This window comes from Filicampus tigris, chromosome 8, assembly GCF_054856515.1.
Source record: "Filicampus tigris isolate MCC_2025a chromosome 8, RoL_Ftig_1.0, whole genome shotgun sequence".
Lineage (NCBI taxonomy): Eukaryota > Metazoa > Chordata > Actinopteri > Syngnathiformes > Syngnathidae > Filicampus > Filicampus tigris.
Genome location: NC_141224.1, coordinates 21,218,025 through 21,244,273, shown reverse-complemented (window position 1 = coordinate 21,244,273; position 26,249 = coordinate 21,218,025). Strand labels below are relative to the sequence as shown.

General features: G+C 41.2%; 1 protein-coding gene across 2 annotated transcripts in view; it reads left to right on the top strand.

Moving 5' to 3' along the window:
• The first annotated feature begins 349 nt into the window (after positions 1 to 349).
• Positions 350 to 26,249, top strand: part of me1 (malic enzyme 1, NADP(+)-dependent, cytosolic) — an 87,064-nt gene continuing 61,164 nt past the window's right edge. For both annotated transcript variants that reach the window (XM_086037362.1, XM_086037363.1), the window contains exon 1: positions 350 to 627. In XM_086037362.1, the coding sequence (XP_085893488.1) occupies positions 499 to 627 (129 nt within the window). In that variant the 5' untranslated portion in view covers positions 350 to 498. The remainder of the gene's footprint in view (positions 628 to 26,249) is intronic.

Genomic DNA, 26,249 nt, shown 5'->3' with positions numbered 1-26,249 from the left:
AGGTAAACTGGAGATGAAATTCAAACCCTAAACCTCAGAGCTGTGAGGCAGATATGCTAACCAGCACCTTTGCACCATGCTGCTACCACCTTTGTAGTGTGCTGCATAATTCTACTTCCTGGTGTATTTTTGTCAATTGCAATGGAAATTCAATTAATTTGAAATAAAAAAATATATTTCGTTAGTTCCATCTGACTTATAGAGTAGCCTATAAATAGTTGTCCTATAAATAAATTAATCAACCTGATATTTCGAAACTCACTTAAACAAATGGTGCCAATAGTATAATTTTCACTAATAGTTATTAAGACACTTTTTGCTCGTTGTCCAATTTGCTTATGAAGACTTGAGTGCCGATAATAAACTGGTTTGTTGATAAGAAGTGCAGCGGTGAGCCTGCTGCGGCTGACGTGTGGTCAGTCACATCTCGGCTTGGACCTGCGCGTCGCATCCACTTGTTGCGTTCAAAGCAGTTGTTGCTATTTAAGAGACAACAACATGGCACACGGGCTAGCGAGAAAAGAATCCGGCGACATGGAGATTCATAAGTCAGACGACAGCAGCAGAACCTTCGTGTACACAAAGAAGAGGGGCTATGAGGTTACCCGAAACCCTCACCTCAACAAAGTAAGTGTGGTGACGTCGGAAAGAGTTTGAACGAATTTCAATGCACGACTAGCTTGTAGCAGTCTGATGATGCATTCAAGTGCTATAGGGCGATTGGGGATTGGCTATAACCACCAACTGTTGACTGAACAACGACAGCATTAAACACGTAAATCATTACAATTTATTTTAAAAGAAAGATCACATGATATTTCAGGCACTGACACGTTTCATAACTTCCGCCAAACTTTTATTTTCGTAGTTAAAAAGTAGATGAATGCTCGATTTCATTGCGCCTATGCTTTTAGCACTGTTGAGTTCAACCCAATATATGCAACAGCTATGCAAAGTTACAGTAGCTGTGCTCTAAACAGTTAATTAAATTCTAATTTTGATAACAGTAGCCAATATACATGACTCCGGAGGAGCAATTGAATGCAGCATTAGCTAGAGTTTAGGTGTCAGCGTTAAGGAAGATATATTTAGATTTAAAGAGCCCCACTGTGGCGCATACAGTGTCAATGTCGCCCTGTCATGTAACATTTACTTAACAGTGTTGCTGCGTCACATTAAGAATGAAATTTTTTTCTACATTCTACTGGGGTGTAAGATGAAGTCACCAGGGCACCTGCAGTATTTAAATACTGTATTATAGTGATGGTGAAGCCAGCACTTACCAGCAAGCTTTCAAGTGCTCTTTGTTCCTGTTGCATTGCTATGAGTGCGGTTATGATGTCTTTTAAGATGAAAGCGCAGGGACAAAGGAACATTACAAATGAAAGAGGAAGCTTGGAAGGTAGCTCAAGTGTAGTAGTCAGTGTGTGGCTTGACTGGGAGCTAGTTATTGGCAGATAGCTGCTCTTGAATGTGCATTCCGTTACCGCTTCTGGGAATATTGGGATCGAAGAGCATCAGTGAATGTATTGTCCTTTAACCACATATGAGGGCATTACAATATTATGGGTTAAACATATGATGATGATGTTTTTTGAAATCAAAATGAGGCACTAGGCTAGAGGGGAGCGTAGTCACGCAGACAAATGCTGAGCCAACTGTCATGAGTTTTAGAAGGGGTTGCGTGTTCTTATTGTTGAGAAAAGGGTTCTTTGTTGTCTGCCGGGTTCCACTTGGGTAGCCTCACTTAACCTGTCACTTTATTGTTCGCAACAAACACATATTGAACAATAGAGCCCTTTCCCACTGTTCTCGTGAATTCTCTGGTTTTGTGTAGCGTAATGAGGGCCTCAGAGGTCATCGGTCCAGCTTGGGGTGAGGTGATCTCTGTCCGTGGTGCTGACGGACCACTAAAAGTTTCAGCGGGTTAATAATTTTTCCTCTGGAATAGTGAATGCTATCTGACGCTCATTTATTAAGAAGTATTCACACACTCAAGTTAGTGTGATTTCTCCATACAAGCCTGAGATAAACAAACCATTGGAGATAAAATCATGGCCTCAGCATCTGTGGTCAGTCCGTTAAAGGCCAGACAGATACGTTTTACAGCGGAGCCTAACCAAGCCAGATTGTGAGTGGTGCTGACCTGTTTAACTGCACAGAGACTTGTTTGTTTAAAGTTAATGACTCCAATCCTGAAACCACCAAATGTTGCAAATGAACCCTTCGTGCTTATTTTCAAGAACTGTGAAGTGAGTCCAGTGAGTGAGTTGTGCCCCATGCTCACGTTGCGGCATATGAGAACACATTAGGACTGCATTTGTTCTCCAAGTGTGCTCAGCCACATTGTCACATCAAGACGTATGAGGGATTCTTGAGATTTAGGCCAAATTGTGTTCGGCTTTGTTGCTAATAAACAAATATACCATCCACGACGGTCTTGTAGTAAGTTTAATAAACGGAGACCATGCAGTGCGCATGTGTAATAGATACCAGCTCACGCTGTGCAAATGTACGTTAGTCAAACTGCACTCCTCGACAGCCCTAAGAGAAGCGGCAGCCAGTGGGTTACATCTGGTTAGCTCACTCGATTCTCAACCCAGTGGTAATGTTGATTAGAGCCTCCTGTAGGACCGCGCTATGATTGTCGTCACCCTGGACATATGAACACGTGCCCGAGTTTTTTTGTGACTGTTGTATATATATGTTAGATATTGTATATAGTGTATGTTAATTTATTGATTCCACTTGTTGTATTATGGCCTTTTTATTGTATTGTATGTAAAGTGCTTTGTTACAGCTCTAGCTGTTATGAGATGCGCTATATAAATAAAATTGTATTGTATTGTACTGTACATCTAAGATGCTACACTAAAATTGTATACAAAGTGAGTGAAGGTTAATGTAACCGCAGTTACGCTTCTACATCACCAGTACATATTTGTTTACGCAACTGCTTGAGGTGCATCGACCTAAACAACATTGCACATTACAATAAACACAACAGTGTAAAGTCATTGAAAACTGCTTCTACGACTGGATATAATTAATGTTCTTTCCACAGGATATTTGTATTTTATTGTATTCTTATCTATCATTCATCCATATCATTGTTTTTCTATTATCTACTAATTTTACATAATTCTAAGGAAAAATACTATGTCAGGAATAGTGATGGGTATTGAAAACCGTTTCTTGTTGAGAACCAGTTGCCAGAGTTTCGATTACTTTTGTTAACGATTCCCCTATGAATTTCTGTCCAGACAAATGACATCAGTAACATGGCACCACACGCTCAAACGTTTGGTTACATTTTACAAGAAAGGATGACAACAGGGCAACTTGCAACACTTGCAAATTATATTAATACTGAACTGAACTCACGATGTCTGCACGGAAGTCTTCTTAATTTACCTATGCATCAGTGGCCTGTTATATCATATAATGAGATATATATAATGGCAGAGGTGGGCATTTTACTAAAGTTTGCCGGTCCGTCATCCGTCAGCAGCTTAGGTACCCGCACGTCATCCGTCAATCCATCTATTTTTCAAGCCGGCCAACTGTAATCGTCTGTCTGACAGTCCGTCGTGTTATTTTAACTGTGCTTCCGTCCTTAAGCCAGAATCCAGAAAAAATGGATTAAAATAATTTGTAGTCCTTGTGAAAACTTAAATAAATTACCCATTACAATAAAATAATGTTTTTCTTTGAATTCCTCTTTTTCTTCTTCTTCTTCTGTCTTTTAGCAGTTGGCAAACAACTTTTGGTGCATTACTGTCACCTTGTGAAATGGAGTGTGGACCTGAAAAATACCGTTTCACAACCTCCCGACTAGGGTTGGGCATCGTTTGAATTTGGACGATTCCAGGTCTTTGATTCGATTCTGGATCCTAATGATTCTTGATTCAGATTCTTAAAAAAAAACAAAAACTGGAGGAGTTACTTTTGGACGAATCACATGAAATTCAATGCTCACCCCTATATAATGATAATGACTTCATATCATTGGTATTTCATACCCTCACTCAATTAGAATCAATAAAGAATCGGATCGGTAAGCAGTATCAATAAATCATTACATTTTTTAGTCCAGTTATCACCTGCCAGTAAGGGCGTAACGACATTTCTATTTAAACGATGTATCCATGTTTCTGCCGTTTGACTACATCCAACTACATCGATTACATGGATGCTAGTCTCATATCGACACAATACAATTTTTATGTTATTGATTGATAGAATCGATAAAATTAACAAAATCATTTTATACATAAATTCCCATTACCCTTTTTTATTTTTTAATTCAAGTTTGAATGTTATTTCCACTTTTATTAGGTTATTGCGTGTGCACGTCACCCCTGGTCAACGTCAGGGATTTATGTCAAGTACGTAACAAAGATAATAATATATCATCATAGATAATGGCGGCGAGGAAGGAGGAGATTTCTAAGACGAAGCAACTCGTTACTTTCTTAGGAAACACTTTGGACTTAGCTAAATAGGAGATCACCTTGATGATTATACACCTACCTGCCAGTCATCACTTGCTCTCACTAAAGTTTAATTTTGTCCTCCAGTCTTGATACTTTTGGTCGCCTCCTTATTAAATACAGCGTAATTGCCCAATGTTTTTCTTTTTTTTGAACTTTTGCACTTGGATAGGGAAAAGTATTGCTTTTCCACATTTAGGTGTTTATTTTTGTGTAAACCGAAAATATGCAATAAAACAGGTGGATAAAAACACATTAAGTGTTGGGCTGGAATTTTATAAATCTGTATTTGACCAAGTGATTTGATTTGGAACAGCTTTCCCCTTGAAACTATAAGTTTGAATGTTTGGAGTACAGTTCAAACTGGATACTCCTGGCTTCTGGTCCTGTAAACCGTTTGTTTACATCTCAATTTACACTGCTGGGCCATGAACGTACCTACTGTGCAAGAATGCACTTAAACAGAGCTCGATAGCTTGACCTAATTCATGTCGAAGGCTGCTTGGTTTTCCACTTCGGATGTTATATGCTGTTTTGTCTCTTTTAATAGAAGCCTTTATGAGCTCAGCCCTTGATGGGGGATTGAGGCTTTTGTGTTCAAACTAAAACGAACCTTTCCTTTACTTTACTGGCTCAGTCTTCCATTGTGCAGCAAGTGAATGTTATAACATCCATATTGTATGCTTTTAATGCCACTTAAAAGTTGGCCATCCTACTTAGCTCACAATTTGGGTTGTTTTTACAGTTGCCTGGGAATCATCATCTTTTTTTAATTATGTCAGCGTTTCATACCACTATAAATGTTATATTTGCTATTGCTGGGAGGTGGCTCTGTCAAATCAATCATCTCACCCCAACCCTAACCTCAGTGACACCCGCTCCGGGTTTTGAGTAATGGGTAAAATAAACAGTTTCCTTTACAGCCAGGTGAAGCCTCCACTGTCAGTGCTGCGCCTGAACCGGGGCTGAGGAAATTGGAGCAGAAGGTCGGAAATGACTACTAAAGCATGTTAGTGGCCAGGCACAGTCGGGCCTCTGTGGCTCAGGCAGTGGCACATTGTCGCCCTCCATCTGATTTCAGCCAGCCCTGAGGATGAGGTGTGTTTACCTCACCTAGGTCAAGTCCACTTCACCTCTAACAGGAGCCAGTCACAGCACAACCTGCTAATTGATGCTGAGGGAAGCAGCGCTGAAAGCGGCCTGTCCTCACATTGACGGGCTTTGATTTCCTTTTAATCTCTGCACACACACTTTACGCGCACACTGGGCAATGTATGTGTGTGTGTCCGTGGCTTCACATTGCTCTTTGGTTCACTTTGCCTCCTCCCGGGAGAACCGGATATAATAGATGTGTTTTGTGTGCGCTTGCTGTGCAATAAAGAGATGAAGTGGGGTGCGAAGTGTAGAAAGGGTTCTCTGTGGCGAAGACGAGAGCTCTGGCCGCGCTCCACAGACGTTCTCTGTCTCTCTGCTTGATCACACATTAATGAGGCATCTGTGTGAATCCCGGCCCTCACTACGTCGCCGACGCTGGTTCCGCCCGCTGCTGCTTTGAAAAACAACAACATCCTCTCGAAAAAATGCTCATAGCGCCCAATCAGGGATGCTGTTTCACCTCAAAAGCTGAACTGAGCGCCGAGCTACAGATGCCCATTTACTGACTCTGTGCTGCTGATGACCAAAACCGGTACTTCTTGCAGGAAAGGCTGCAGAGAGCCTGTTTAATTCTGTGATAAAAGAAGTCAGTTAAAAGGAGGACGTTTATAACATGATAACATTTTGTGTCAAATCATAAACTGAACAGATGAGCTGTGCCAAATGCTAATCATAATAATGATCAGAATGTTTTAACTTTAAATTAGGCCAGTTACTTACTTTGGTACTCTGAATGGGTGGTTTGGTTCGACATTGTCATCTGGCCCGCCATTAATTGAATTCATTATGGACAATATAGAGGGCCATTGACACAAGATAAGGATCTGATGACATGAACATTGTTGGAAAAGATCGAGTCAGTTTAGGAAAACTGGAAGGATCACAAAAAAAAAACAACCTTATTTCTGAGCAAATAATGTTATAAAAACATGTAAATGGTGAGAATTTTTATTTTTTATTCACTACCCAGACCATGTTGTGACTAGAAAGACTGAATTAAGAGTTTCTTGGCAAATGCGGCAAACCAGTATATCTGATTAGGCACTGAAGACGTGATGGTATGCTAAATACTGCAAGTCCTGATAACCCACTGCAGCAACTGGAAGTCATTAGCCTCTCGTGTTTGTTGCTTTGGTTTGGCTGCAACGTTCATCAACTGTTGCTCTCAGATCCTTTTACCAGAACTGAATTTTCCCTTACACGTGGCCAGCATGCATCAATCTACGAACAAACAAGTAGACTGTCAATTTGCCATCCTACCAAATCTGCAATGGAAACATGACTTTAGGTGAAACATGGAGTGTTTGGCTCTAGATTTGTTTGGTTACCATTAGGGCTGCTCGATGATGGAAAAAAATATATTAATCATGATTATTTTGGTGATAATTGAAATCACGATTATTCAAACAATCATTTGTTTTTAAACAAGAAAATATTCAAACGTAAAAAATATAAAGATAAATAATGTAAGTTCCTTTTACACCAAACAAAATTTATAAAATGTGTTATTGTAAAGTAAAAAAAGGTGCAAATGTATAAATTAATGTATGATTTCTTTCTGTAAACAAACATAGCGCGTAGGATAAAAATGCATATTAATAATCGTTTTTTTACGATTATGCCAATTCTGTTTTCGTGGAGTTTAATAATGGTACTTGTAATTGAATTTCGATTAATTGCACAGCCCTAGTTGCCTTACAATTGCAGTCTCCATTCCTGTGATTTCACATGCTTCAGATTTGGGGTGCATCTGAATAACTCCCATTGAAGGAAGCCAACAGGACCACATGATAGGCAAATTGTAGAGATGCGATCCACAGGCCACAAAAGTGAACGTCTTCCATAACTTGGCCTATGCCTAGAAAATAAAAACACAATCGATAATAAAGGCAGCCTTGGTGGAGGCCACCTTTTACTATGAAATACATACCGTAATGCAATTCTCTGCTATGGCTTGGTGGGACTTTTCAGCCCCCACCTCATTCGATGGACTGCAGGGCTTTGTGTATATGTGTTTCCATATGAGCATGTGTGTGTGGGTTATCCCAGGTGTAGCCAGGTGGTTCAAGGTGTCAACAGCGGATACTGGTGGTCAGACATTCCTCTAACGGAGCGCGGTGTGTCGAGCAAAAACAAAGCACATCCTCGTTCCCCTCCAATAAATGGCACCCAAATCTTGAGTAAATCACAGAAACTCAGGCACAATGTAAGAAAAAACAACAACAACGCGATATTAATCAGAATGCCAGCTTACCAAATCTTTTAACTAGTGGGCCCGCAACAACTATACTTCCATGTTTAAGTATAGACGACATGGTGGATGACTAGTTTGCACATCTGCCTCTCAGTGCACAGGTCGTGGGTTCGAAAATGGGTTCCGGCCTTCCTTGCGTGTTCTCCCCATGCCTGCGTGGGTTTTCTCCTCTTCCTCCAGTTTCCTTCCACATTGTAAAAAATAAAGCTGCATGGTAGAGTGATTGAACACTCTAAAATGTCCAAAAGTGTGATTGTGAGTGTGACTGTTTGTCTGTGTGCTGGCGACCAGTTCAGGGTATCCGAAGACACCTGGGATGGCCTTTGGCACGGCCGCGACCCTCGTGAGGAAAAACAGTTTGGAAAACTGGATGGATGGATGTTTATGTATCAGTTTCAATAGCAGGCACAGGCTGGAGTACATAGATCAGAAATATGATCTGACTATCAGCTCAACTCTCCACAAAAAGACTTCATCCAAATAGCACCGACTCCCCAGCTCAAATGTTTGCGTATTTTGTTCTCTCTCGTATTTTGTCACTCCTCATTCATGTGTGGACAACGGAGAAGCCATTAGTCTCTCTCAAACAGACACAGGGAGACACTCTAAGCCTCACCACCTTCCTATGAAGCTCTTCTCAAGCATCCCTCCTCATCCAGTTCTCCTTTCCTTTGTCTCAATGCTTCTTTTGTTCAGAATATTAGAGTGGTGGAGGGCGTGGCCTCTCTTAAAAGATGCAAGGATTTAAGACAGTCTTTAGTTTCAGTCTTGGACAACTGAATTTGTACACATGGTCCCAAGGCCACAAAAGATTGCATCAGTGTGGCTGTTGCTGTGTTGATTGAGATGTTTTGTAGCAACTTATATGTACATGTAGACTGAGATAAGATAAATCAATGTAATGAGGTTACGTCAAAAGCAATGCTCAGTATTTAATAACAATGAAAATGTAGTGAGTTAAAGTATAATTTGAGTATAAAGTGAGACATGAGTGTTTGATGCAGTGCTGGATTCTCACTTTTAAAGGGGAAGTCAACCCAAACATAGTTGAGACAAGGCTTTCTGATTAATATTGCATTTGTGGAATAGAGTTAAGCAGCAAAATACACCCGCTCTTAGTCATCTCAGGGGGCGGCCATTTTGTCACTTCTGTCAACTGAAAATGACATCACAGTTGCTCAGGGCTCAGATAACGACCAATCACAGCTCACCTGTTTTCTGAAGCTGAGCTATGATTTGTCTTTATCTGCAGAGCTGGGCAGCGTCCCTCCGTCCCCGAGTTTTTGTCCTGCATATTTAATCGACCTCGTTGCCGACCGCCAATCTGCGTTGAGAATGTAATTTTCATGTCGCACGCCGCCAAATGAAGAAAAAATATCAAACAAAAACAAGTGACACACACACGCATAGCGTGGTGATCCTTGAAATAAAATGAATATGGCGCACATGTCATTGCAACTGTTGGACCACAAGGTACACAACACTCTTTTATTTTATTTTTTTTCCTTACTTGACAGCGTGTCAGGAGTGGGGCACCTGCGTGTGATGTGGTGTCGGTTAAGCCCATTCGTGATGCCGGTTGGCTGATTCTGACCGACTCGGACCACGTGGGTCGATTAAAAATGCAGGACGGAAACTCAGGTACGGAGGGATGATGCCCAGCTCTGGTTATCGGAGCCCTGAGCAACTGTGATGTCATTTTCAGTCGACAGAAGTGACAAAATGGCCGCCCCCTGGGATAGCTAAAAACGGGTGGATTTCTCATATTCCACAAACGCGATATCAATTAGAATGCCTTGTTTCAGCTAGTGGGCCCGCTTAGAACATATTCTTGAAAAAAATATATGTTTGGGTTGACTTCCCTGTTTAAAAAGACGTAATTAGAAAGAAGGTCACTGGTAGTGTTGTGGTCCACATGACGGACGTTTGTGCACCCCAGTGTTGGATTGATTCCCTTTCAGTAACACAAGTGTTAGTGTTTATGCAAATGGTTCTGTCAATGCCATATGACTAACTGGTGCCTAATCCAGGGCATTATATGCCTTTCACCCACATTCGACTCGGATAGACTCAAGATTCCTTATGAACCTGAATACGGAATGGTAGAAAATGGCTGGCTAGATATAATTTGACACGAATATACTAGAGAGACTTTAATGGCCAAATCTGTCGGATTAGCTATCACCTGAACAAGGCATCTGAATGCTTAAGCGCTACTGCTCTTCAGTAGGTCAATTTTTACATTCAAAGTTTCAGAAAGTTGATGATTGCTTGTGTGACTTGGATACTTTCCCAGGAACACTCAGGCTCCTAAGGGACCTGAACTGAGGAGGATGAAAAGGCCACCTTAAAAGGATCAGCTGCATTTAAGGAGTGCTACATGGCCCTTACCTCCAAGCCTTCAAGGTTGCCCTCCCTATGTCAACAGCAGCTCGACTTTCAAGGCTATTGGACCAACAAACTTGTCTTTACATTCACAAGTTGACACTTTCCGATTTAAGCAGCCCTACTATTGCATGTTTGCTCAGGATGGGGGTTTGAAGACAGTTTTGGGTCATATCATAGCTTCGTATTGCCAGTGCAGCTAAGATGTCATGACTCATGACAGTGAGACGATAATGACAGGATGCTATGGTGCTTGCTCTTTAATCGCAGATGCACTTATAGTATTGGTTGAGGTGAAAGGAAGTGATGCTGTATTATATTTTGTGTTGGAACCTCTTCAATACACTTTTGCACCAAATTTACATGTCATTTCTATTAATAATGACCTAACAAGTTGCATCTGTTATATCTGTTAAATGAATGATTTCATTAAAGAGTGATTGACAGCTTTAGCATGTTTCCAGGACTACTGCCTTTAGAACTGAAATATATTGAAATTACTAGCAAAGGCGTCTTCTTCTTGTGAGTTGTGTTGACTGGAAATACTTGGTAAAGCAGCAACAAAACAGCAGAATGTTGCGACCAGTAATACTTGCCGCTTATGAATTGCTTTCCCAGAATGTTGTCAGCAAGTCAACTGTTGCTACTTGAGCCCCTGAAGTAAACTCTAATTTATGCTTGAATGTCATAGTGATGAGGTTTTCTGTGACCACTGAGAAGGGAAAAAAAGATGCAGAAAAATTGTCTTAAGGATCTAAAAATCTGTTTCTAGCTCTGCTATATGGCGAAAACGTTAACGATGTTTGAGCAGAGTAGGACTTCTTTTGCTTGATTCTCATTTAAATGTATGTTTGTTTTTGGTGAAATTGCTAAACAGAATTTTATGGCAGTCGTATATTTCATGAGCAGTCTTACTCACACTTTAAAGCACCCATAGGCACTCCGCACCCATAGGCACTCCATCTGATATTCGATCGGTCTAATTTCTAAGTGGCACAGACACATGGTTACCAAACACGTTTTTGGTGATAGGAAGAAGTTTGTAGTACAGTAGTCAGGCCTGTGAGAAGGTTGATATTTGAGCTTTGGTAAAGTAGATTTGATGAGATGGTGAGGGTGCATGCTGGACACAATGAAGAAACAAAAGCAGTCCAAGATGAGGATTTAAGCCGCATCTGCAATGTCCGTTCGATCATTTTATCCTAATCACTTTTCCTTAAGACCACCGGGAAATGTGATAGAAGAAACATTTGCAGGAGAATTTATGCATTGCTGTTAACCTTTCCTAATACAATAGGAGGGCACTATGCACTCAGTGAGTCTCTGTATTTAAAGCAAGCTGAGCCACTGTCTTTATGAGTAATGCTTTTGGCTCTGTTTTATACTGTAGGTCAGTACGTGCCTAATGTGAGCCATTGAGGTGATTTATTAGCCCATATGTAAATTGATTTTTGTTTCTGTAAATATAGCATAATGATGTATTATAATGATACATTAGTACTGTACTCATTATTTGTCCTCATACTTAGTCTGAAAAAGAAAATGGTTTTAGTGCATTCCTAATTATAACTGTTTCTTTAGTTGCCAGTATGATGACGTCAGAGCTGAGCATTTGACTAAAAATTCCACCTACAGCCGGGGTACCCTTTCGCCATCCGTTTATCCGCCATTTTGCCCGGCCGGAAAAAATAGTACCCGCCCATGAATGTAAACGGGCTGCCGTTAGCCTTTTCAACTACAAACTGCGACCAACTACCGCTAAATTTTGATCCGTCCATCCGTCTAATACCCCCCCCCCCCCAAAAAAAATCCCAGAACACGTCATATTCGAACAGATAATGTACTATTAGGCGGTTATTTTTTGTATCTTCATCATTCTGCCCAAAGACTTTTACAAAGCCACACATGCATTTCAAACTTTAAACATCCTAAAGTTTATACTGTAAATTTAAAATGGCTTACTTTTGACAATCTTTCATGTTGTGTTTATATGTTCAATCAATCAATCAATCAATCAATCAATCAATCAATCAATCAAGCAATCAATCAATCTCCTCTTTTCACAGTTTAAGATGCTTAATGATGTTGTCGAGTTCTTCTGCGTTCAACTCTTCCACCTCGTCTTCTTCTTGACACACGTCATTTGTCGTGTTCTTTTAATTGAACAAATAAAAATGTGGCTCTACTGCGAGCTTGTCGATAGCTTTTCTTTACTCCTGCTTGAATGCCAACAGCGCATCTACAATGCCTCACGTCAGGTCGGAGACCAAAGATCGTCAGTTACCAACAAGATAATTCAGTGTCAGTGTAGTGTTATTTCGTTTACACCACAATGTGCATGCATAAGCACACACAGCCCAAAAAAACCAAAACACACGCACACCAAACTCTGACCTAGTAATTCATGCACAGGCCTATCGAATGTCAGTATTACAAAAACATCAGATAACATTGGTGAGGAGACTCCAAATGGGTGTATCATTTGGATAATTGACAATGACACAGATCATGAGACGCTTATGGTATGATAGAGAGATCTGTTATCAGTTAGTTGATGACTGATGGCAGCTATGACCCCAGAAACACACTTCTCCTTTTCTGTATGTCTAAGTGGTTCCTAGAAAAAAGCCAAGTGATGAATGGAGTACCAGGGGAAAATATGAGTGAGGATATTTCTGGGGAGACTAGAGAGCTAACTATTTGTGTTGGAACCAGTCCATCTGGATCCTGCTTCCTGGTGGTTGTATGTGTGGCAGATCAAACACATACGATAGTAAGCATGGGCAAATGCACATTAATGTGCATTCTGGCATGAATGAAAGCACTGAATTCATTCCTCACTCATGAATGTTCAGCTAGGAAGGTTTTCACCAGCGGTCACCGTCTGTCTGTCGGTGTGTCTGCTTTGCTGTCAGCATGATTGCATGAAAACTACCAGGCTGATTTAACTTAACGAGGAGTGTAGCGGGGATGAAAGCATTAGAGTTCAAAGAAGATCCGACACAAAAACAACATTTATCTGACAGCACCCTGATTTGGACGTTGGAAAACACATTTTGTTAAGCTAAACTCCATGCCTCTTGATGGTTTCAGTTACAGTTTCAGTCCCGTTATCCCGCTCACCTCCCCATTTACACACTCGCTTTACTTTCTCACCTCAAGGCAACAGCCCATTCATTTTATGTACAGCTGGCCCTAATTAGGGGGTCACCATGAGCCTATCACCACTGACTTTGGGCCTGAGGCAGGATTACTGGAATGGTCGGCAGGCAAACACAGGACACATAACATGACAGCAATGGACAATTATGGACAAGTGTCTTCAACTGACCTAACAATAACATGGATAGGGTTAGGATTAGGGTTAGGGTTTATGTGTTTTTGGTATTGTGTGCGAAAGCCTGAGTGTGCTGAGAAAAAAAACATGCAAGCACATAGAGAACATGCAAATCTCATACGGGGAGACCCGAGGCAAGATTCGAGCCATCCATCATTCACTGTGAGGCAGATGTGCTAAGCACCAGCTGTGTGCTGCCCGCAGTAAAATATACAATACATAGTAAATAAATAAATAAATAAATTGACAGATACAAGAAATTCATATCTATTCTCTACTTGTTCGTTTTGTGTATTTAGCACAATTGGAGGAAATGAAGCCAAAATGATTCCATTCCATTCAGAAATCTATATCCAATGTAAGGGGAGTGGTGGCCGAGGGTTAAAACGGTCGACGGAAGTGCCAACGGAAGCAGTTTTACAATAATAGACGGATTAACCAACGAGCGGATACTATTTGGTCCGGTTTAACAAATAGTCAGATAGACGGAGGGGTACCCAGGCTGCAGATGGATGGTGATTGACGGACCTGCAAATGTTAGTAAAATTCCCACCGCTGATAATTTGTATAAATTGTATTCCTAATAGTTTTTGTAAATGTGTTAGATATAGAGAGAATAAAAAAATGCTTCTGAAGGGAACTTCGATGCTCTGAAAATTTAAACATTTTAAAAATCTGCTTCTCTGTGCCCCGTTGTCATGATCTTTGATTGTGTTGAGGTTGTAGGTTATGTTTTGATTTAGTTTTGGATGTGCATGTTTTTATTGTGTTGATGTCTGGGATTATGCGTTTCGCTGTCTCTATTCTCTGTTTGAGCCTTCCCTGTCTCTTACTTTTCAAGTTATTGTCACCACCTCCTTTCAACAGTTGTGCTCCTCTTCTGTCAGCAAATCAACTTTATTCCGGTCTTGGCTTTGTATTGTTATTTCAAGTTTTGTTGTTTTGCTCATGTATTTGTTGTTTGTCTGATTTTATTTAGTTCACCCTTTGTGGAGTCTGTTTAAACACAGGGTATCCCAAAAGTTGTTACAGGCAAAGATCTTGCCCAAGCCCTTCACAGGCTTCTCTGTGATGGACGGATTGCTGTACCATTGACAAAGAAGTGAAACCTGTCTACCACTTTGCCCATCTTCAGCACCATGGCTTTGGATTTTGCTAGCTTCAAGCTCATCTTTGCCCAGGAAATGAGCTTTTCGGGGCCCTGGAAGATCAATCTGTCAACGGGCACCAATGTTGTGGTGATAGTCAAGTGGTCCATACAGGCTCTGATAGGGGCTGTTATCGAATGCCAGATATGGAAAAATGGTCTCTGCATTTAACTTGAGCTTTTCCTCTCCCGCATTTCCCTGATTCGATGAATGAATGCTCTTCAATTGGTACAACCAGTCTGTGTATCCACCTGTTGCCATTCATACAAAAGAATAAGTCATTGTTCCCTCCCTGCAAATCAGTCATCTTTGTGTTCTATTACATAAATTCAGAATTTCACATTGAATAAAAACATTCGTGACTTATTGAGACAAGATCATTATTTCAGTATACTTTTTAAATTTTTTTGTGTATTGTTGTGTGTGAATGTGTATGTAGGGTGGGTGTTACCGTGAAGTCCTTCTCATGTACATGTGCCTTGGCTCCACACGTTGGAGAACACTGATCTAATCATTGCTCCCTTCAATAAAAGTTCCAGTTATTAAATAAGTGTATTATTACTATATACCTGATGATAATCATACGTGAATGAGCTCAGCACAGGTATAAAGTAACGTTTTCATCTCTTGATTCATGAGACATGGACACACACAATTCTACTTTTTTTGACTGAAACATCACCACAATGGACAAGATGTGCTTTAACCTCAGAGTTAAGCTTTAATTTGAGGTTATTTACATCCAAATCAGGTAAGCAGTATAGGATTTACAATTTATATTTTATTTGCATGATTTGATTTGATATGATTTACATTTACAACAGTTCATTTATATGCCTCCCAGTTTATAACAACATCAATACATTCATGGAGTAATTTAAAAATAATGTAATTACTTTGGTGGAAAAGTATTTAGTAACCATCATTACTTTTCTAAAAGGATTTTGCACCACACAGATTTAGTAAGAAACTGAAGCAAACCATAGCACTTTGAGTTGCATTTTTATGTATGAAAAGTGCTATATAAATAAAATGTGATTGATAGTCTCAGCAGCACCTATGAATATATAACCATAATGCCGCTTGCATGCACTCTAAAAACAGTTGGGTTAAAAATAACACACTTTGGGGTCAAAAATGGACCAATCCACACATTGGGTCAATTTGACCCACCTTCTTGCATTGTTTTGTACAAATCTACCCATTTCTGTTTTCTGCAAAAACAACCCGGAAAGTTGGGTCAAACTGACCCAAGCAGTGGATCGGTCCTTTTTTGACCCAAAATGGTATTATTTTTAACCCAACTGTTTTTAGAGCATGTGTTGTGTCCATGACTATGTTTCCAAACATGCAGATTATTTGAATGAGGTGGTTTATAAGGTTTCTGCGCCATTAGGTTGGTATTCGAGACAGCTCCATGAGCAGCTTGTTTACATCCAAACGCAATAACATCTACGGTCTAATGGTTTTGTCATTTGTGGGAGGCCTTTTCATCACTTCCTTTGGATGAGGGGAATTTGTGCACGTAGCATTTGGCGTTAGTCTTCCTCTCTGTGAATCACTTGTTTGCTCTGTTACAGCCTTGATACAAATACACGGCGACCCAGGAAACAGAAATAACATATGACATTTAGTGACATACGTGACATTTCGTCACGTCTCGTTTTGGTGAATGAAAATGAAGAGACATTTTAGCTTAGTTTTTACTTTGTAAAACCATATTGAGTCTTGTTTTTGTTCATCCGGTATGGCATTACAGATTTAGTTATCGTTATCATCATGTGACCAGCATTTCTGCTGGGTCTCGTCTCATTTCCCTCCCTTGATAAAGGCTCGTTGAGGAAGCTATTTTGTCCTATATTTTTGTTGACAGCAGCAACACCTAGCTAGGAATGTTTATGTGCATCGGATTCAGGAATAGTTCTTTGTGCGATAGGCGGGGTACACTGTGGGCTGGTCACACGTTTATTACAGAGAACCTATAAACAGACAATTAATTCATTCACAATCACACCACTGGACAGTTTAGAGCAGGGGTGCTCGATCCCGGTTCTCAAGAGCCCCTATCCAGCCTGTTTTCCATCTGTCCCTACCTGAACACACTTGATACAAATACACAATCGTTATTAGGCTTGTGCAAAGCTTGGTGATGAGAGGATCATTTAAATCAGGTGTGTTGCAGTCAGGAAAGGGATGGAAAACAGGCTGGATGGACAACACGTCGCAAGCCTACCACCAATTTCTGCAGCAGAGTTACAAGCAAAATATCATCACAAATGTCTTCCCTCAAGTGATGTAATAGAACATATTTTTTGGTATATTATTGAAAGCAATATTGGGTTTTTAAAATAAAGGAACATAAAAAAAAAACACGCTAGCATGAGGAGACCATGGTGAAGAATATTTTCATTTTTCAGTAATTCTGAAGTTCAGCTTTTGCATCGGGAAGTGACCACAAAAATGTTTTTTCTTGGCGTCAGTAGTGTACAGAACTGTAGATAAAAACAAGAGCATGCCAAGACTGCAGCCATGGATAGTAGTTTTCTCACCGAAAGATCCTGGATCTGCACCATATAATTGTATTTGTCTCATTTTATTTGGAGGCAATGCTTTCAGTATTGTGAACAATACAAGGAAATATAAATAGATTATAGAATAGAATATGAATAGAAATAAATATTCTTGCTGAAACCATATTTTAGAAGGCAGCTGTTTCTATTTGATGCTGCATTGTTTGCTCTTTCTATCTCCGTTCTGTGGTGATAAATGGGGCCTGGTGTTTTTGTTTCTATAAACGGCATCCACCAGACCAGGGCCTAAAAGAACTGCAAATACTGGCCTGGTCACTGGCCATTTACAGCTTGTGAACTGCCGTGCTCAACAGCCAGATGCCGCAGCTTGATAATTGATTAATAAATAAAAAGTGACCAGAACCACATTACTCTCCTTTGTCCCAATTGTGTCAATTTTCCTGCCATTTCTCTTCTTTTTTCATTTTTGTCCTCTAATTCCAACTGTGATAACTGTGGGGTGTGTCTGCCATTTCTCCCGGACATCCACTCTCTCACCCCCACCAGCTGTTTTCACAGCGTCTAGACACACATGCCTCTGCTGATAAAACAAGATGACACTACAGTGTGCGGCTCAACATTGAGGATGTTCTGAGGAAGTTCTTTTGATTGACTGGAGTCATAGCTCATCTGTTTTCACTTTGAATCACATCTTGGCGCATAATTTTGGGGATCATGGATACGGTGGATGTGGTCCTGAGCTTATGCATAAAAATGCTTGGTAAACAGTGTTTGTATACACAACATAAAGCTGTACGGCTTGAAATGCCAACTGTGTGCGTGTGTGCAGTCCGCATATAAGGGCAAAAGTGTGTGTTTGTAAATACTGATGTGGGATCACGAAAGGAAAGCCTATTATGACTCATTGTTTCCTGCAGCTGTTAGCCCCCTCCCAGCGCGGGGCACTATTGACCATGAATTCATCAGGTTTCCTTTGATAGCAGGGAGATATTCCAGTTCTGCTGACTCCCAATATGTAAACGCCTCACGCATGAGCTTTGCTATCCAAATTGGCCTACAAAGCATATCTGGGGCACATATAAGAGACTGAATCACCCGGAGCAAAGGGTTTTTGGTTTATTTCACCCATCAGTGGGGATAACTGAAATGCAACACTACTCTGGGTTGTGCAGAGTTCTTGGGAAGTAGACGTGGCAGTGTTAGAGGGGTAGGAAAGATGCTGCTTGTGTAGATTTTTGTGGGAAAACCTTTGTGCTCGATGCTCCCTGTTTGGTCAGCTGCAGTAGGTTTTCTGATCCGAGGAGCCCTGACATCACCAGCTGAAGTGAATCCAGATTCACAGACTCAGCCAGTGTGTTCTCGTTGTCCATTTGAGTATTATGCACGATAGTATTTGACTTTCTTTTACTTGAACTTTGTTAAAAATCAACATTTGTATTGGCAGACACTGCCGGTATTTTAAGTGTGCATGTCGGAGTAAGGACCGTTTGAGAGGATTTTTTTGAGAACACCTCTCCGCTTTAATGTTTAAGTTTTTACTGAAGTAGTTCAATTGGGTGTTTGCAGTTCCATTGGATAAAACACTAGTAAAAGTATTTGTCTGTGTCCTGAAATCACCCAAACCTTTGTTTGGGATCTTTTTTCTTCACAATGTTCTTGAAAATAACAAACCGTGAAAACTCAAATGCCATAGCCATATATGTGCCACAACTATTTCCTTTTCCTGACAACAGATGGACTTTAAATCAATATTCAAGGCAATTTTAGGATGCAGTTTTGGCCAAGCGGACACGTGGTTTGGATTATCACATCCAGATGATAAAGATCCTTCTTTGATGGTAACTAAAATCAACATGCACATATTCAACTTCTGTATTAACGTTAATTACACTAAGAAATAAAGTTCATAGTATAGTTGATTAGTTTATAAAACAGGATTATATAATGGCATTTGTTGAATCATGACTACATTCATTTGACATGAAGTTTTGGGGCTCATGCACAAACATGACTTAATTAAGAGTTAAAACATGAATATGTAGCAAATTTGCTTAAAAATAACTTCAAAATTGGCTTGAAAGAGGATAGCATTTAAATGTAATTGAACAAAATTATCACGGCCTCATGTTGTCTGTCTAAGTCACAATGCTTTTGTTGTAATTTGGTTACAAAGGCTGTTCTCAAGAATGAATATAGATGATCAACACAAGATGGATTGTGATTGTTGTTTGTTTGGACCAATAATCACCAAAATTCATATGTGCAGCTCTCCTCATGTCCACTTCAACCTGTGAAAATATAAGTGATAGCCACAATATTTTGGATTTTATTGACGTTGAATGTGAGCTCCTATAAGGAAAGCAAACAACCTCCATAATGATACAGCCAACGTTGGCGGCATGAAATTATCTTAGGCCAGTAAGAAGATAATTTTGGACCATGGCTGTATTAACGGCCGAACGCTAATCTAGCCCTGACAGCTGCGAGTGGCGTTAGGCTGTTTGCTGAGGAGGGCTAATGGCTGCCTGCCTATGTAGTCTAACAACTAAATGTCCGACCAATAACAGCTGCTGTAAGTTGACCTATGAATCTATGATCTATGAACTTTTCTTATCATCGTATTTCTAGAGGCACCTCTTGGCTGAAGGAAATACATGTTTTATACTATGATGTTTTTCTCCTAGCGGGTTATCCAGATCGACATCATATTTGCTCGAAAGAGTGTTTAGGCCTTCATGATGTTAAAACACGAAGTTTGTGGGTTTTTGTGAAATGTCATTGCCATGGCAACATGCTGTTTGCCAAGAAAACAAAGATAATTTGGGGGGTCTTAACATTCACGAAAATCTGCACACACACCGAGACTGACAAGATCACCAATACTTTATTAGGTTATCAAGCAATTTTTAAAAAATGGCTCAGTAGTGCCCCCTACAAATTTAAAAGTACATTCCAACATGTTTGAAAATCCGTTCAAACGTGTACTGACTCTGACCTAACGTGCAAGTAACTGAAAGACTCACCCTGCTCCTCCCTGCCCTCACAAACACACCCATTACAGCTGTAGCAAAATACACAGGAACAGGAATTGTATTGGAAGAGAATGCTTACTTGTGAACTTTTTAATGTTTTAAAACTTAAATGGATGGATGGATGATGGATGAGTGAACAAATTAATGAATGATTAAATAAATAGATAGCTAGGGGAGCTGAATGGTGGCTACACAGATTTGTGTTGGGGCTCTAGCACACCCTAACGCCAGTGTAGCGTTGTGCATGTTTGGGAGTTATCAACACCGGAAGTATGGCATGGGAGAAAACTGCATGTAAAGCCTAGTTCACACGGCAGGATTTTAAAATTGTTGGCCGACTTCCAAACTCTGAGACCCCACATGTGACTAGAATTTTTTTTTCTAGTTTTACAGTTTTGAACATACCGTGTGTGGTGTGCAGCCACACTGCAAGATCTCACACACCACACACGAACCACATGCATTCACAGATATTCTCACGCTGGACGGAGAATCTCGCAAAACCCCTCTAGCAGAGCTGGGCACTTGACCATTTTTTGCCGGTCCGGCCGGGACCCTCCACCCTTGACCTGGGTACCCTTCCGGCCGCCACCCTCAGGCCATATTCATAAACATTGTCGGCCCCCCGACCCAAAACCCCCCCCCCAAAAAAAAGCGCCCGTGATTGACGTCGCTGCGGGAGAGACGCTAACGGCAGAGGCTTTTTAAAGGTCATTAGCTGGCTAATTTACTATTTGAACCCGCTGTGGACACGCTTCAATAGCGGCAGTAGTATTTACCCAACTGCGTGCTTCCCTGCATTGCGAGCCTCGGGGTTGGATTTGTCGTAGTTTATAATTATTTGGGTCCAACAGGCGGCCAGAAGTCGCAGTCAAGTTACTTATTTATTTTGCACACTTCCCCTCCCCGGCCTTCAAAATAAAAGCGTAACAGCAAACCACTATACAATGCAGGTAGCTTGTTTAGTAATGTTTACTTTGCAGCAGCAGCAATGAGCTGCGTGGTGCATCCGTCTCCGTATGGGAAACTGTATGTCATCCCAACATGTGAGACAGCAACGTGCGCTCAAGCGTGTTTGTATTCCTTACCGTCACATCATGTAACCCGCGCCTCCCACCTGCAACTGGGGCATACCATTACAAGAGGGGGCGAGGGGGCAATACCACAATCCCTATAACAGCAGTTGTCGCTCGCGCAGACGCGGGAGTAGAAAGAAGCCTGAAAAGAAGCCCTTCACCGAGTAGGCTGAGATGAGTTTTGGCTGCCTCGCGAGCACGTCACACGCATGAGGGCCGATTAGTGGGCCGGACTAAAATCAACTTCAGGCCATGCTTAGTCCAGCCATTTTTATTAATTTGTCACACCCCACCCCTCCGCCCCAAAAATGGACATCCGGCCGGGCCGAAGTGTCCGACCGGTCCGGCCCAGGGACGAACTACCCAGCTCTGCCCTCTAGATTAAACAAGACTTCTGAGTGAACAAACATGGTGGATGAAAAGGCAGAAGGGGTCTCAGGTCGTGTCTTGATGGTGGTGCTAGTTTGCGAATTATTTTTAGTGGAAAAAAGGTGACACAAAATGTCACAAAAATACGGGCCATGACTGTTTTCATTTTGGATTCCCACCGCGCTTCTTTGCCGCCCCGTCACCTCGCTTTCTGTTTGGCTATACGTCACTGTAAACCGGCTGCGTGCTCATTTGTCCTCTGGCCACAGCACACACAATGCAATCGGGCCCAAAAAAATCCAATAATACAATACAATACAATACAATTTTATTTATATAGCATATCGAATATCCCTGATTTGAGGTTGGACGTCCTTCCGAGCGGCCGAGATCCGGCTGAGCACACTACACACGGCAGGATTATCTGATAAGATTATCTTTGGAGCCTTTACGAGAGTCGGCCCCGACCTACAATTGTCGGGAGGGGAGGTTCGGGGCTTAAATTGGGACGATTATCCTGCCGTGTGAACCAGGCTTAAGATGCTCATTTCTTTATTCTCTCATAAGTGAGTCAGGTAAATCGTGATATTTTCAGAGGTTGAAGTGGGCATGAGTAGAGGTGTGCAGAGTGATCACCGTTTTTGGACATTATATATATAATGATTTTGAATGAACAAATTTGTGTGTAGTTTCTCTGCTGACTCCCACCAAGACATGGGAAGGGGGGGAGGGATTGGCTATATACTAGGGGTGTAACGGTACATGTGGGTGTATTAATACGTTTCAGTATGGCATGTTCGTTGGGTCCACTTGCACTCGATTCGGTCCATTTATTAGCGCGAGCTTACGCACCGGCGCTATTGACTGTTACACGCGGGAGAGGAGGGTGGCGGCACTAAAGAGCCAAGCCAGAGCTCGAAGGTCCCCCCGTACACTGCGGTCTCCAGTTTGGGAACATTCTGGCTGTCCTGTTAAAATCGCCGATGGGGAAAGGTACTTGTATAAGTCCCAAAGTTGTGTGCCGACATTGCTACATGAGATCGGCGGCTATACTGTGGGTAGCACGTCTAACATAATAACACTTAAAACAACATCATTGGACTTTAAATGTTTGTTAGACGATGAAGCAAGCAGTCTTTTTAGACAAAAACAAAGTACAACAGCACTCTCCTTCGTTCTCCGCTGCTCCTCTCACTAGCCCTACGATGCATTCATGAACCTCGGAAACATCACAACACAGCAAAACACAAATCCGACCACAACACAGATAACCCAATTCATTACAATATGCTGTTGAACATTCAAAGATTTTAAGACCTAAAAAGTGTAAATAATTTCATAAAGCCTTTATATTTTTTTTTCATTATAAAAAGAGTTTTACTATAGTTAGCAATAATTTTTCATGTTTTTCAAATATCATTCGGACAGATGTGAGGCCATCAGGATTTTACATTGTACGTTTTGCAGTTGTTTTTACCATGGCTTGCCAATTGACATTGGAGCAGTGTTGCAAAATTGATGCGTGGTTGGAAATGTTTTGTCCTCAACCACTGGCGCAGCTAGATGAGGGGGCACTGGCCCCAGCTAAAATCCATCCATCCATTATCTATACCGCTTATCCTCACAAGGGTCGCGGGCGTGCTGGAGCCTATCCCAGCTGTCTTCGGGCAATAGGCGGGGGACACCCTGAATAGGTTGCCAGCCAATCGCAGGGCACACAGAGACAAACAAACATCCACACTCACAATCACACCTAGGGGCAATTTAGAGTGTCCAATTAACCTACCATGCATGTTTTTGGAATGTGGGAGGAAACCAGAGTTCCCGGAGAAAACCCACGCAGGCACGGGGAGAACATGCAAACTCCACACAGGGAGGCCGGAGCCGGGATCGAACCCACGACCTCTGAACTGTGAGGCGGACGTGCTAACCAGTCAACCACCGTGCCTTGAAATGTTTTGGAATGAGCCGGAATCAATCCATCGCTGCCTGCACACAACTCAGCGTGTGTACCACTAGACCACCAGGGACCTCCCTACTAAAATATGTCAAATAATTGACTATTTTCCAATGTTCCGGGAATTGTTTCCCACATTTTCCTCCGTTCTCCATAGAGAACATATAATAAATGTTTATCAGCGGTTTCTGAAGAATTTTTGTCAAAATGTCAAATGTTTTTTTGTTTTGCGGACCCCTGAGATAGCCCTGTCCACCCCCGTGGCACCCCCTAGGATAAAAGTCTTGCTCGGCCACTGTTGCGAACTGCAGTTCAGCTCCAGTTTTAGAAGCTCAATGACCCTCACGCTGCTCCAACGTGTACTACAATTTACTGTACCTTCAGCTGTAACTAGTGACTTGTATGCTTAGCAGTGTTACTACGGTCTTTAAAACCTTATCAAATAAACAAATTATTACCTGTAGGTTTGATGGAATTGGTTTGGTCCTACCATTTAAGATATCTTTGGAATAGTGTCACTCAAACTGACGTAATTTGCTAGTTACATTAGTGAAAAATCCTGGTATAGCACCAGTGCAACCTGAATACACTGCAAGTGAGAGGAAAGTGGGGTTAAGATGGCTATCGCTGCACATCACTTTCAGCCAGAGGGGTCAAACAAAAAGGCCATCCCATGTTTTCTGGCTTGGCCTCTTATGAAAAGAAAGCAATCCCTCTTCCACATTGAATAGTGCTTTGCAGTGATCTCTGCCAGGCCGTATATCAGTGCCAAACTTTTAAGCCCTCTCCCTGTTGACTGGGCTGTGGACTTTGGGTCCTGTGTCTGACCGGTGACTGTGGTTGCAAGAGCCTCAATGAGGAGACCCCCTGTCCTTTTAAGATTAGGCCAGTCACTACGGTATTTGTTTCTTTTGGTGCAGAGGGCAATTGAAGTGAAGTGAACAAATAGAGAAAAAGCGTCATATGAGGCGAATTACCACGGCTCAACAGACTTTATTTTGGATGCAGGATTGAGGCTTTTTTTTCTGAATTACATCATTTTAATAGTTTCCCAGAAAATAGATTTTTTTTTAAGTTCAATTTTCCAGTGTGCCTACATTTGCAAAATTGGCAGGCAAAACCACACAATCAGAATGGATTTTCATTTTTAGGAGATCATTTTCTATTTCATGTTGTTGCAACTTTCGGCATGTCCTAACAAGGGTCGCCACAATGAGTCACTTGCATGATTTGCTTGGCACAGTTTTTACAACGGATTACGTTTATAATAAATTCATATTTTCTGTATTTTGGGGGATACATACAATCATTCTCCAATTATTGTCATTAGTCACGGATATTCAACTTTCAGGTAAAATTTCATGGTGAATCTAAAATGCATGATAAACTTTATTTGACCTCTAAACTTTAGAATGATTGAAACTGCTCATCGTTTCAATAGGGCCCTTTATGTTTTTAATTGCTATCAATGAGTAGATTAATATTGGAGTGTCTCGGTTTTACACTGATAACATAATTTGCCGTCACACCTCTCACTCTTGTCCCTCAATGGCCATTCTATGAACAAACTCCATAACCTATTTACAAAGGCACTTTTCCACTCCAAGAGGACAGTTACCTCACTCATGGCTGTAATGAAGTTCATGCTAGGGGAAATTACATCTCATGAAATAAATTTTCAGAGACTTGGTGAAATATGAGAGATTATATCATGTGACAATAGTGTGCGAGAATCGTTTCCTCACAGTGTGAATATTGTGATAAGGAACCTACTCCTTTGGACGAAGTTAAACAAACAGTGGCATTGAGGAATTTACAGTAACTCTTTCCAGACTGTAGTTTTAAAGAAGGGAGTGTCCTGCTGTTTGGCCTCTGTTTGGTTGTGACAGATGGGAATGAAAAGGTTGAAGTAGCATAATGTTTATGTTTTTGAACGTTTACCCTTAAAAGTCAAAGACAGTATTTCAAACCACCCAGATGCCCAAAAGGAATTTTATCATGTTCAAAGCACTTAAACTTTGAAGTTTCTTCTTTGACCATCTGGTCAACTAATTAGGTGTTTCCTCTCAAATGAATAAAAGTTAGGCGTGGGCATGGAAGTAGTTTGAAGTTGAGAGGTGGTCCATGGGATAAATTACTTTTGCTTTTGGCTTCTGGAACATGATGCTGCGGTGATCGCATGTGTCGCCACATGGTGCGGCCACTTAGATGTGGTCTGGGACATGTGGAAGGTTCAAGGGTTTATCTGGCCCAACCCAATACACAAAGAGCAAGTGAACGTGGCAGCAGTCAAACACATTACAACATGTGTTCAAACAAGCATTATGGTATGTTTGTACTGTATGTATGTGTGCTTGTGTGTGTGCGTGTGCATTTTGTGAGCCTTTTACTGTGACTGCACAGCTTGCCCTGACGAAGGCCTACAATGTCCGAAACGCGCAGGCATTTTTTTTTTTTTTCAACTGGCCATGTTAAAATAAAATGCCTTTTATTCAGAACCATTTCAAATGCC